Source organism: Ciconia boyciana, chromosome 8 (assembly GCF_034638445.1).
Source record: "Ciconia boyciana chromosome 8, ASM3463844v1, whole genome shotgun sequence".
Classification (NCBI taxonomy): Eukaryota; Metazoa; Chordata; class Aves; order Ciconiiformes; family Ciconiidae; genus Ciconia; species Ciconia boyciana.
The window spans coordinates 24,184,985-24,197,576 of NC_132941.1; the positions used below are offsets into that span (position 1 = coordinate 24,184,985).

The window sequence follows — 12,592 nt, forward strand, 5'->3', positions numbered from 1 at the left end:
CGGACCTACAGGCAAACTGCCTCTTCTCGGGGTTGTAAATGCCACTGGCTGCTGTCCCATTGCCTTGCAGAGGTCCCCTGCACCCCAAAATTAGTGGAAAGCTAGCAGAGCTCTCAGTGGGTATCCTCTCCAGCTGGAGAGGCAACATCTCCTTGCTCCCCACAAGGCTGGGGACACTCCTCCAAGCACCCTGGCAGTCCCCATGATGCTTGAGAACCTGGCCTTGCTGGAGGCGGCTCAGTAGCATCATGGCTGGGTGATGTTGAGCCACGTGATGAACTAGCTGTGTGTTGAACCGAGAGCATCCCTCCTCACTGCGGGTGCTAGCACCCTGGTTTCTCAGCAGGGTTTGGAGATGTTCTTCTGATATCCGTCGGAAAGGCTTAGTCTGGTCTAATTTAGGGCTGTGTTGGGACGGAGGACTTAATGCAGCATTGTCTTTGTCCATCCCATGTCTCCGCTAGCTGGGTACACCCACCGAGCCTCAGCTCTGCTGCTACAGTGGACCCATGCAGGGACCATACAAGGACCAGGCAGTGCTTTTTTGCATTCCTCAGCTCCCTTCATCTCTTAATCCTGTAAAAATAGATAATCTTGTACACTGTCTTCCTAGATAGCAATCCACCACTGTCAACCCACTGTTAATTTTTCCTGCTGGGGTACGACTCTGCAGTGACGTGAGCACTTGGTGACCAGGATGCTGAGCGGTTTGCACCCAGATTTGGGTGGTATCAGTTGCTTAAGAGCATCCAAGGTGTCACCTTCCTGTGAAACCAGGTAGGGCTGGACTGGGATTCCTCCTCTGCAAGAGCATCACTGCTGCCTCTTTGTGCATGAGCATCTCCAGCCTTGGGGATGCGAGGGCATTGCCTCCTCGCTGCCTGCCCTTTCTCTACGCGTGCCTGCTCATCATCCTGCCACGGGAGGGGGACACGGCGGGTGAAAAAAGCTGCTTAGGATCTATCCCTGGGGTTTAAATTGTCCTGAGTTATTGTTGGAGGATTAGGAGGGGATTTGGTATGATTGGTTGCAGTGGGATAAATACAGGCTGGTGTGTGTTGGAGGGTTGATGCTCCAACAGGGAGGGAGGGAAGGGAGGGACAGCTGTGTGCTTGCTTGCTTCGCCCCTTTGTCTTTCATCTGTCTCCAGTGATCGTGGCAGCAGGGGAAAAAAAAAATTCCAGCACGTCCTTTCTAATATCGCACACCAGCCCCAGGATGTGCAAGAGATTCTGGTGGCTTGTCGTGCATTTAACTTCCAGCAGTGCACGTGGTCGTTGCCAGCTTCAAAGAGGGATTGAACTGGCACTGGCTGCATGGCAGGAAGGGCAGAGGGAGCTGCTCCTCTGAGCCCTGTGGCCAGGAGGGATGAGCTGGTCCCCAGGATGGGGTCTGGTTTGGGGCTGGTCGTCCCTCAGCTGCTGCTTGGTCCTTCTGCAGCTCCTGGGAGCATCCCGCCATGGCTCCATGAAGGTGTCCTGGGGATGGTGGGTTTGGGCCGGGGGCTGTCACACCACTGGCATCTTCCCTGGGTTGGAAAGGGGGGACAGGTTCCTGCCTGCCAAAAAAAGCCACATTAGGAGGCATGGGGAGCGAAGACCATCCTCTGCATACCCTCCTTGGGATGCTTGGGATCAGCATCCCCCTCTCTCCCTGTGTGGGGCTGTGGGCTCCCAGCAGTTGGTTTCGCTACTCGTTTCTATGGCGCGTTGTCTCCAGCATTGTATCCCAGCCACATCCGTGTTAAGGCAGGTCCTCACCACCTTCCTCTGAAGGCAGGACTCAGCCTCTCCTGCTCACCGGGACGAGCCAGCTGTAGGTCTTGGCCATGTGCCAGCACTGTGTCTTCCCATGACCTTGTCCCAATGGAGCACCCAACATTTTCCAGGAGGAGAAGGGGAAGAGAAGATCTGCATTTCATTTCTCTTTCCGAAGGAGACCCATGTGTTGGACCTCAGCTCCGTATATTATGCCTCCCAAAGCCTGCTGCTGGCACAGCACATCGGGGGATGCAGGCTGAGATTTATAAACATGCTTCAGGCACAGCTGCTCTGGGCTCCCGTGGTTCCATCCATCTCCCAGGGCTGCGTGGCTGTATATCTCGCCATGCTCGTTAACCCTTGCAAACAAGTTTCCTATCTCCTGAGTTTTACCTTGCTCAGGTAAATGTGCTTGGTGCAACAGACTCCGCTCCTGGTCAAATCAGTTCTGCAATAATCAGAGAGGTCCATGGCACATAGGAGATATCCACAAAGCTGAGTGATGCTGCAAAAGACCCCCCCCCACCTCCAAGAAGAGATGCTGAGGGTCCACATCCTCAGCACGGGTGTGAGCCAGGCTGCTTTTCTTGAATTGGCATGAAAAAGCAGGTTTTCTGAATGCCTGATGCCTTTGCTCCATGATGGGAGGAGATGTGGCCCCAGGGATGGTTCTCCAGGCAGAGAGGGTGATGGATGTCCCAGGGGAGTGCGGGAGCAAAGTGAGTTGTTCCGTCAAGGTTGGGTTTTCCTGCCGGGGATGGTCACCTGCGTGGGGATGCTGGGCTCAGCTTGCCATCTAGTGGCAATAAGAGCCTTTTCTGGATGGCCATGGGGTTCACAGCTGCGCACGGGAGAGGGGTCATAACCCTGCTGGGGGGTCTGCAGCTCTGCGTTGGGGTCCATAGCTTTGCTGGGGGTTGTGAGCATCTCCCCCGGGGGTTTCCCAGCCCTTGCTCCCCAGAGATCGCCTTCTCTACCCTACCCAAGCACATATGGAGCCAAAGTGGATCTTCAGGTCCCCCCGGATCCTGCAGCCCTTTGGGGGTAGTTGGTTTTAGCATCCCCATGAAAACAGGGAAGAGCGCTGAGTGGCTCAAGGAGGAGAGGTTGGGTGGATGCTGGCCAGAGCTGTGCTGAGAGAGGGGATGAGCCAGCGATCTCCAGCTCCCATCTTGGTGCCCCTCCAGCCCAGAGCCCGGGGTCCCAGCTCTCCTGAGAGCCCAAGACCCCTTGTCTGCCTTCCTCCAGCCCTAGAGCTGAGCTCTTCCTCCTGCCTATCTTGAGGGGTAGATCCCCCATTGCCCCGATGCCCAGGGAAGGGTGAGACACTGTGGGGTCACGCCTGGCCCTGTCTGACCCTCTTCCCTCACCTTACAGGTATGCTGGTGGTTAATGTCACATGGAGGAACAAGACGTATGTGGGGACGCTGCTCGACTGCACACAGCACGACTGGGCACCTCCCCGGTAAGCAGCTGGTGGGGTCCAGCAGCACTGTCTCATCCCCCTTCACCCAGGTGCAGAGGGCAAACCCAGCCACATACGGCCCCCGTGGCACCCAGTACTCTCTGCCCTGTGTCCATGGGGCTGCCCGTGGGGGTTGGAATCTCCTCCTTGCCCAACTGAGCTGCTCCCATGGCTCTTTGCCCCTACAGTCACAGGCTCCCTTGTCCTGGAGACTGGAGATGGTTGAGCATTTGCTGATAGACCTCTCTTGATGATTCCTCTTTACTGGAGCGGTGGAGTGGGGATGAGCCTGTGGGATTGACAGCGAGGGGAGGAAGGGGCTCCCCACCGCACAGTGGGGACAGTGTAGCCTGGCATGGCTGTCTCTCCATTAAAACCTCCTTGTCCTCCTCCCCGCAGGTTCTGCGACTCTCCCACCAGCGACCTGGAGATGCGCAACGGCCGGGGCAGGGGCAAACGCATGCGTCCCAACAGCAACACGCCCGTCAATGAGACTGCTGCTGCCTCGGACAGCAAAGGGACCAGCAACAGCAGCAAGACCCGGGCAGGAGCCAATAGCAAAGGGCGCCGGGGAAGCCAGAACTCCTCAGACCACCGCACGCTGCCTGGCGGCACGGCAGAGGATGTGAAGGCAAGTCCCTCCTCCATCACCAAGCGGAAGAGCAAACCCCTCTCCGATATGGAGCTGAACTCCAGCTCGGAGGACTCCAAGGGCAGCAAACGCATCCGCACGAACTCGATGGGCTCGGCAGCCGTCCCACCTGCCACGGTCAAGGTGGAGCCGGCTGTCCTTGACCGAAACTGCCCTTCTCCCATCCTCATTGACTGTCCCCACCCAAACTGTAACAAGAAGTACAAGCACATCAATGGGCTGAAGTACCACCAGGCCCATGCACACACGGACGATGACAGCAAGCTGGAGGCAGATGTGGACAGTGAGTACGGTGAGGAGCCCTCCCTGCACGCGGACATTGGGAGCTGCAACGGTGCCACTGTCTCTCAGAAGGGCTCGCTCTCGCCGGCTCGCTCGGCCACCCCCAAGGTGCGCTTGATGGAGCCCCACAGTCCCTCCCCGTCCAGCAAGTTCAGCGCCAAGGTCCCCTGCAAGAAGAAGCTGGGTGGGGAAGGAGACACTGACCCAGGTGCCCTGTCCAATGATGGCTCTGAGGATGGTCCTTCAGTGGCTGATGAGACGAGTAATGATGGCTTTGACTCTCTGGAGAAGCGATGTGTTGATAAGGACAAGTCAAAGAAGGCATCTGGTGCTAAGCTGGAGAAGATCCCTTCCAAAAGCTTGAAGTCCGCCAGACCCATTGCACCAGCTATCCCCCCACAGCCGATTTACACCTTCCAGACAGCCACCCTCACCACAGCCAGCCCTGGTTCCTCCACGGGCCTCGCCACCACCATGGTCCAGACCATGCCCAACAGCCCTCAGCTCAAACCCATCCAGCCCAAGCCTACGGTGATGGGAGAGCCCTTCACAGTCAACCCTGCCCTCACCCCTTCCAAGGAGAAGAAGAAGAAGGACAAGAAGAAAAAGGAACCCAAGGAGGTAGAAAATCCTTTGACTCCTGGCAAAGCCTGCAAGGTGGAGGAAGGCAAGAGCCCTTTCCGGGGGGAATCCAGCGACCTGGGGACAAAAGGTGAGGGGCTGCTGAATGGCTCATCTGACCCCCACCAGAGCCGGCTCGCCAGCATCAAGGCTGAGGCAGATAAAATCTACAGCTTCACCGACAACGCCCCGAGCCCCTCCATCGGTGGTGCCAGCAGGCTGGAGAACACCAACTCAGCCCAACCCATGACGCCGCTGCATGTTGTCACCCAGAACGGGGCAGAGGCAAGCTCGGTGAAGACCAACAGCCCGGCCTACTCGGACATCTCTGATGCTGGGGAGGATGGGGAGGGCAAGCTGGAGAGTGTGAAGGCAAAGGATCCGGAGCAGCTGGTCAAGGAAGGCGCCAAAAAAGCTCTTTTCCCCCCACAACCACAGAGCAAAGAGTCTCCCTATTACCAAGGCTTTGAAACGTACTATTCTCCTGGCTATCCCCAGGCAAGCCCAGGGCCCTTGAATGCCGGTGGCCAGGCCACGGCCGAGACGCAGGCCTTGAAGCTGAAGAAGGATGAGGAGCAGGAGAACCCAGAGGTGAAGGTGAAGAGTGAAGGCTGCGAAGAGAAGAAGGCAGAGCTCAGCAGCTCCAGCCAGCAACCCTCGGTCATCCAGCAGCGTCCCAACATGTACATGCAGTCCCTCTACTACAACCAGTATGCCTATGTGCCCCCCTATGGCTACAACGAGCAGGGCTACCATGCTCACTTGCTGAGCACCAACCCTGCCTACCGCCAGCAGTACGAGGAGCAGCAGAAGCAGCGGCAGAGCCTGGAGCAGCAGCAGCAGCGGGGGCTGGAGAAGAAAGCAGAGCTGGGCTTGAAGGAGAGGGAGGCAGCACTCAAAGAGGAGTGGAAGCAAAAGCCGCCCATGCCCCCGACGCTCACCAAGGCCCCGAGCCTCACGGACCTTGTCAAGTCGGGGCTGAGCAAGGCCAAGGAGCAAGGAGGTCCCGATATGGCCAAATCCGTCATCATCCCCAAGCTGGAAGACTCGTCCAAGCTGTCTGGCAGCCAGGTTGCTGAGGGGCTCAAGGTGAAACTGAGCGAGGCCAGCCACCTCGGGAAGGAGACTGCTGAGACGAAGGCTGGCTCAGAGTGTGGCCGGCAAGCAGAGGTGGACCCTGTGCTCTGGTACAGACAGGTAATGCCTGCCCGCTGCTCACTTGGCCCTGCCCACCATGCTGGTGCTGGGCTTTCTCCTGGAGGAAGCCCCTTGCCACAGCTTTGCTGCACGGGTTTGCTGGGGTCATCACCTCAGAGAACATGCGTTGTCCTCTGCTCATGATGGGACTCCATGAGGTTCCCTTGGGGCCAGCGAAATGATGGGGCTGGGAGGCCATGGATGGGCCAAAGAGAGCCCGGGGAAGGGGAATGGGGTTCGCTAGTCTCCTCCAAATCCAGCCTGGTTTTGGGACAGGCAGGGAGGAGGCAGCAGCTCTGATGGTTGGCTGGTTCTTGCAGGAAGCCGAGCCCCGGATGTGGACCTACGTGTACCCGGCGAAGTACTCAGACATCAAGACGGAGGACGAGCGGTGGAAAGAGGAGAGGGACCGAAAGTTGAAGGAAGAAAGAAATCGAAGCAAAGAAGCCACATCCAAGGAGGACGGGAAGGAGAGCACCAGCTCTGAGTGCAAACTGACCCCCACAGAGGAGGCTCGCATGGTGGGGAAGGACCCCAGACCCAGCGTCCACGTCCCCGTGTCTTCACCCCTCACGCAGCATCAGTCCTACATCCCCTACATGCACGGCTACTCCTACAGCCAGTCATACGACCCCAGCCATCCCAGCTACCGGGCCATGCCCACCGTCATGATGCAGAATTACCCAGGTAGGGAGCCAGGGTCTTCTCGGGGATGTCTCTTCCCAGGCTGTCCCTGCTCCTGGAGTGGTGGATGGCTGTGGGACATCCTCTTAATCCTGGAGGCACACGTGCAGAGCCATGTGCTTCTGCTGTGCTGCCCGAAGACTCCTCATGCCCTGACTGCTTTTTCTTCCCCCCCCCCCAGGATCATACCTACCCTCCAGCTATTCCTTCTCCCCGTACGGGAGCAAGGCATCCAGCAGTGATGACAGTGACAAGTCCCGAGCCAGCCCCAGTGTGAGTTGTAAATCCAGCTCGGAGTCCAAGGCCCTGGATATCCTGCAGCAGCACGCCAGCCACTACAAGAGCAAATCACCCACGGTGAGGGTCAGGAAGGTGCTGGCTTTGTCCAGCTCCATGCATGAGCTTCGGGATGGTCCCTGGATACTATAACTAGCCTGGAGCAACTCTGCCTGCCGTGGGTTTTTGCCATTCCTGCTGCTGTAGGAGACCTGGGACCAAGCAGTAATCCCACAACACAACCCCTTTGGGATGGACAAGCCAAACCTGCGGGCAGGGCTGGCCCAGAGGAGCACCAGGGCTTCTCCAGGCCCTGCAGTGACTGGGTGACGCTTGTCCTCAGCCCTGGAGCTGGTGGGTGGGATGGAGGAGCTCCATGCCACGGCAGTGTAGAGTCACGAGCTGCTCTTGGGCTGAGCTGGGATGACACAGTGGCTGCAAACCCTGGTTTTGGGCAGGAAGGAGCTGCCTGAAACGGGACCTGTGTCTGCCCTGCTGCTTTTGGGACTGGTCTCTGGCCATCCCATCATCTCCCAGCAGCGTCATGGGGAGCCTTTGGGCAAAGGCAGGGAGAATGTCATCCTGATGAGGCAGCCTCGAGTGCCCGGCGTGGGTCCAATGCTGCCCTGTGCCCTGGAGTAGCAGATAGTGTCCCTCAGCGTGCGTCTGCTTTCTCCTCTCCAGATAAGCGAGAAGACATCTCAGGAGCGGGACCGCAGTGGCTGTGGGGTGGTGGGAGGCGGCGGGAGCTGTAGCAGCGTTGGAGGAGCTGGTGGGGGGGAGAGGAATGCCGACCGGCCCCGCACCTCACCGTCTCAGCGCCTGCTCTCGACGCATCACCACCACCACCACCTCGGGTACTCACTGCTGCCAGCGCAGTACAACCTGCCCTATGCAACAGGTGAGAGCTGAACCTCATCCCGGCACCCAGCCGGGGCTGCAGGCATGGCTAGGGGGAGCTGGGGAGGAGCTGGTCAAAGCCTTTGCTTTGACCGAATCTGGTGCTTTCCAGCTCCCCTGGCACGGCTGGGTGCCCATCCCAGGCTGCTGGCTCCTGACGCTGCTTGTCCTCCGCAGGTCTCTCCTCCACGGCCATTGTTGCCAGCCAGCAAGGCTCTGCTCCCTCCCTATACCCACCTCCCCGGAGGTGAGAACGGTAAGGATCTCCTTCTGCGGCACTGGCACAGCACCCTGCTTCACCTGCAGGAACCAGCCTGGGGTGGAGGTGGCCGGGATGGGTGCATAGCGGGGTGCTCTTGAGGGCAGAGGGTTTGGGGTTTGCCTGTCGTCGGGGGCTGCCAGTGGCGGGAGCTGACTTGACCTTGGGGTTGTGGCAGGACATGACATGCCGGAACGCCTGGGCTGTACGAGACATGTGACTGGCTCACATGGGGAAGCGCTGGAGACTCCTTTAGACATCAGTTGAATGGTGTTAATTGTTCTGCTTGATGTTCCTGCCGTGATCTGAGGCAGACTCTGTCTTCTCCCCCCCCCCCCCCACCGGACACACACTGACTCCCCCATCTACACCCTCCCCTTTGGTGAGTGGCTGAGCTGGTACCTGCGGAAATATTTATTCTACTGGGCACCGGCGCTCAGGATGGAGGTGGCTCACCTGCCTGGTGCATATGAAGAGGAAATGGAAGCACTGAGGTTTCTTGATGGATTTGGGACCCCGCCGTGTCTCTGCGAGCTGCTGCTTCACGATGGGGCTGAGTGCCACAGGACTGGGGGCAGGCAGGGGTGCTCCTCACCAGGGCTCAAAGTGTGGGGCCAAGCCCGCGGTGGAGTCACAGTCTCAGGAAAGGAAGGCTCACACAGGTGTCGGGGAGGCTGATGCGAACTGGGGGGCCCGGGGGGGTGGGGGTGTCAGCCTGACTGGAGGTGGCCGTGGGGCACAGGGACATGCTGCACGTGGGGGTGCACCCTCTCCCAGCCCATGGCTGCTCCCGCACCCCATGGCACCCACTGCTCTGTGGCCTGTGTGGGCAGGAGCGGTGGGCTGGGGGAGCCAGGGGCTGCTCATGGCTCCAGTGAAGCAGCCTCTGCCCCACCTGCACCCCGGGTGGCTGGGGCTAGGCAGGGCTGGAAGCAGCTGGGCTCAGAGTTGGGGGCTGTGCCGATCACTCAGCCAGGGTTCCTCCCCAGTGCCTTGCACGGTCCAGACCTGCCTGAAGCTCATGCCTGCAGCTTTTGAGTTGGTTTCTGAGCTGTGACTCTGCAAACCCCCGGCTTTTCCTCTGCCCCCTACACCGGCAAGTGTGCCCCAAACCCCGGGGCAATGTGTCCCACTTGGGGGCGGGGAGGGACGAGGGCTGCAGCTCCCCTCCCCATCCACCTTTTGCTTTTAACTCTGCTTCCCCAGGCTGTGGGCAGAGCCCAGCAAGGAACGAGCACACTTAGGCTCTGCCAGAGGCACTTGGGACCGTGCCCATTCCCCCTCTGGTCCCGTGCTGGGGCTTGAGGCACCAGGCCCTGGAGGAAGCCAGTTCCTGCTCCCAGCTGCTCCCCAGCACCTGAGGACAGGGGCTTTCTGGTCCTCTGCTCCCACAGCCCCCGGAGCGGCTCTTCCCAGGCCGATGCTCTACCTCGGCCCTGTAGCAGCCAGGCCGCCCCGGTTCTCTCCCCGCTGCTCCCTGCTGCCTGGCCAGGGGAGCACGGCGGGGGGGGGGTGGGGGTGGGGGGGAGCTGTCAGTCTCGGTTGTGTGTGTGTGTGTCTGTGTCACAACCGGCCCTGAGGGGCCACTGTACCGGGATGCTCTGCCCGCCGGGCTCTGTACATACTGTAAAAAGCAATTGTTTGAAAGCTGTTGTTTTGGGTTTTGTTTTCTTCCCCCCCCCTTTCCCTCCATCCCACTTTACCCAGTTGGAAAGGAGGCATTCGCTGCTCTCAGCCCTGGTTCAGGTGCTGGCAGCACAGTGGCCCCAGCCTGCTCTCGTTCGACTCATTTTTTCTTGCACTCTTTGTTGTCTTTGCAAGAAGACGGGGCCGTGTGGCATGGCATGCTCCTTGGGGATGGGGCAGGCTACACCGAGTGGCAGCTCAACCCACTGTTTCCCGTTGAGGAGCCACATGTAGCTGCTGGGCTGGGGGCTGGTGGGGTTGGGGTGATGGGGGAGCCCCACATCCCACCCGTGGAGGAGCGTCTAACTAGCTGCTCCTACCTCCAGCCTTGGTCAGTTCTGCAGAACCTGGTTCCTGGCACAGCCGGGGCCCACCAGTGGCTCCAGGGGCAGGGAGAAGGGGGGCTGGGCTGGGGTGGGGGGGTGCTGCAGGCTTTGCTGAAAGTCGGGGGGGGTGGGAGGGGGGGAGTGGAGGGCGCTGCTCCCCACCTTCCCAGTTGGGTCCTGGTTGAGTCTCCCTTTAGGTGTTAAATGAAACAACGGTTTATGCAGAATAGGTTTGAGGTTCGATGTTCTTCAGGTTTTCCTGGTCAGTTCTTACCCATGGGACTGGCACCCCAGCCCCCATGGCAGTGCCGCTCCCCTGCCCATGGGGTCCCCTGCCCACCAGGTCCCCCTCCCCAGCCCAGTCCCCTGCCCACTGGGCCCCGCAGGCAGCTGGCCGGGACATCAAACCGTTGGTGTTTATAGCTCGTTTCCATTGGCATTGCTGTGTTGGGTTTCATTTCAGTCTTCCTGATTCTGCCCTTCTGTAAAGTGTACATTATTACCAAGTTCCTTGTTTTTTTATATATATATATATATATATAAAAATATATATATATACAAACTGTACTCTTCTTGCCTTTATACATTTGGGCAAGGAGAGAGAATAAATCTTTTTAAGAGACAATCACAAACCTGTGAGGGTGGCTTTTTCTTCCTGCTCCCCTGAATTCTGGTCCTTTGTCCCCAAAAGCTGTGGCCAGTGATTTTTGGAGGGAAGGGGTGGTCCCCATCTCTGGGGCATCTGAGAGAGCTTAAGCAAACATGCTGCTCCTGATGCCAAGCTCATCAGTCTGCAGCCACCAAGGCTGTAGTGGGGTGGCCCAGTGGGGCAGCAGGTCCTGCCTCCCAGCACCCTTGTGCTTGCTTGCATGCCCTGCGCACCTGGATCCAGCCCCTCCGCTCTGCCACCAGCACACACAGCTCCACAAGCTCAGCCATGACAATTTGGGTCAGAAGCCCCCAGGCTTGAACCCCTGGGCACCATCAGTGGGCAGCTGCCCCACAGCCTACCAGGTTCCTGTCCTACAGCAGGCAAGCCCGTCTCCATTGCCCCAGGGAGCCCCCTTGGGGGGGGGGGGCAGCTGGGGGACTGGTGTGCCACAGGGCAGAGCTTGGCTCCTCCAGCTTTGCAATGGAGGTGACCTGTGCAGAAGGCAGCACCCAGAGACATGAGAAGCACCCTTTAGGTTTTCAAGAGGATATTTCTGAAGATACTCAGTGATCTGAGACCTCTACATTTGACCACACGTGCTTGAGCCAGGGCAGGAGAGTATTCAGCACTTGTTAGAGAAGCACATGCACTGGCACAGCCTCATAACTGCAGCTTATTAACAAGCTCAGGAGATCATCCTCACTCTAAGCTCCCATGACCAGGACCTTGCACTTCACCTGTAAATTTTACCAGTAATGAAGGAGCAAAGTGGTTCCCACCCCATCACATTAGGGATGTGCTAGTAGAGGAGCACCATGGGGTGGTAGCAGGGCCCTGGGGCATGTAGAAACACCCTGGGAGGCACCTGCCAGCCCAAGGAAGGAGTGGGGGCAGATCCAGCTACAAGAAGGGATAAAACATGGCCTTTCAAAAGCCAGAACTAGAAATCAGCATTGTTTCAGCTAGAGAACAGGTGCAAGGTCTCCTCTGTCTCTGCACTGCACCTGGAGCAAGGACAGGAGGGACAATGCCTGTTGCAGAGCCACAGCCAGCACAAGAGGGGATAATGGCTCCACAGTAAAAGCTAGGGCAGAGATGTTCCCCGCAGCACAGCCCAGCCTCTCATTTTAAACCAGACTTTGGATTTAATGCTCTATTGAAGAGGGAACAGAGCCACCAGCCCTTTGATTTCATTGGAGGGGAAAGGAGGGAAGAGAGACACAAACTTTAAGATGGTTTATTCACACAAACTTGTCGCCCAGCCCCACCTCTCTCCCCCAAACAGAAAACACCGAGCAAGTTGTTTATGGAATGGCTTGGCTTCAGTTTTTAACAAAATCCTCCCCAGAAGGGTGAGAGCACAACAAAGCACACAAGGACAAGTCCACATGCAAGCAGCCAGGCCAGGAAGAGAGCTCACAGCAGGGTTTATAAATACACCCTTCTCATGTGGCTTTCAAAGAAAGCCAGCCAGGTTACATCCACATGGCACAAAACCAAGAGCACAACCTAATTCTCCAACATTAGAAGGGGTAGGGATGAAATGCAAGCTATTGCCAGCACTGCAGCCCCATCCCTCCATCCCAGGAAAGCCCCCAGATAGGGAGAACATCCCACGACGACTGGCAGAGCCACCGTCCACACCTGCCCCCCACACAACCCCCTTTGGTTTGGATACAGCTGTTAGCTTGGCATCTCAAGTCTTGAGATCATCTCTTTGGAAAGGTGAGGAGGAAGAACAGAGGTGACAGCCACAGGCCTGCTCCATCCTTTGGTAGAGGATAAAGGTGTGAGCTGTTTAGGCTCCTTGGACCACCACAATCATCACACTG

The 12,592-nt window shown here is 58.2% G+C and overlaps 1 protein-coding gene across 4 annotated transcripts in view; it reads left to right on the top strand.

Annotated features, from left to right (window-relative positions):
* Window positions 1-10,678, top strand: part of ZNF609 (zinc finger protein 609) — a 74,510-nt gene extending 63,832 nt beyond the window's left edge. For 2 of the 4 annotated variants that reach the window (XM_072869167.1, XM_072869166.1), the window contains exons 4-10: window positions 3,138-3,225; window positions 3,625-5,977; window positions 6,298-6,664; window positions 6,843-7,018; window positions 7,622-7,838; window positions 8,015-8,093; window positions 8,275-10,678. In XM_072869167.1, the coding sequence (XP_072725268.1) occupies window positions 3,138-3,225; window positions 3,625-5,977; window positions 6,298-6,664; window positions 6,843-7,018; window positions 7,622-7,838; window positions 8,015-8,088 (3,275 nt within the window). In that variant the 3' untranslated portion in view covers window positions 8,089-8,093; window positions 8,275-10,678. The remainder of the gene's footprint in view (window positions 1-3,137; window positions 3,226-3,624; window positions 5,978-6,297; window positions 6,665-6,842; window positions 7,019-7,621; window positions 7,839-8,014; window positions 8,094-8,274) is intronic. The other 2 variants (XM_072869165.1, XM_072869168.1) reach the window with 2 other exon arrangements.
* Window positions 10,679-12,592: the final 1,914 nt, after the last annotated feature.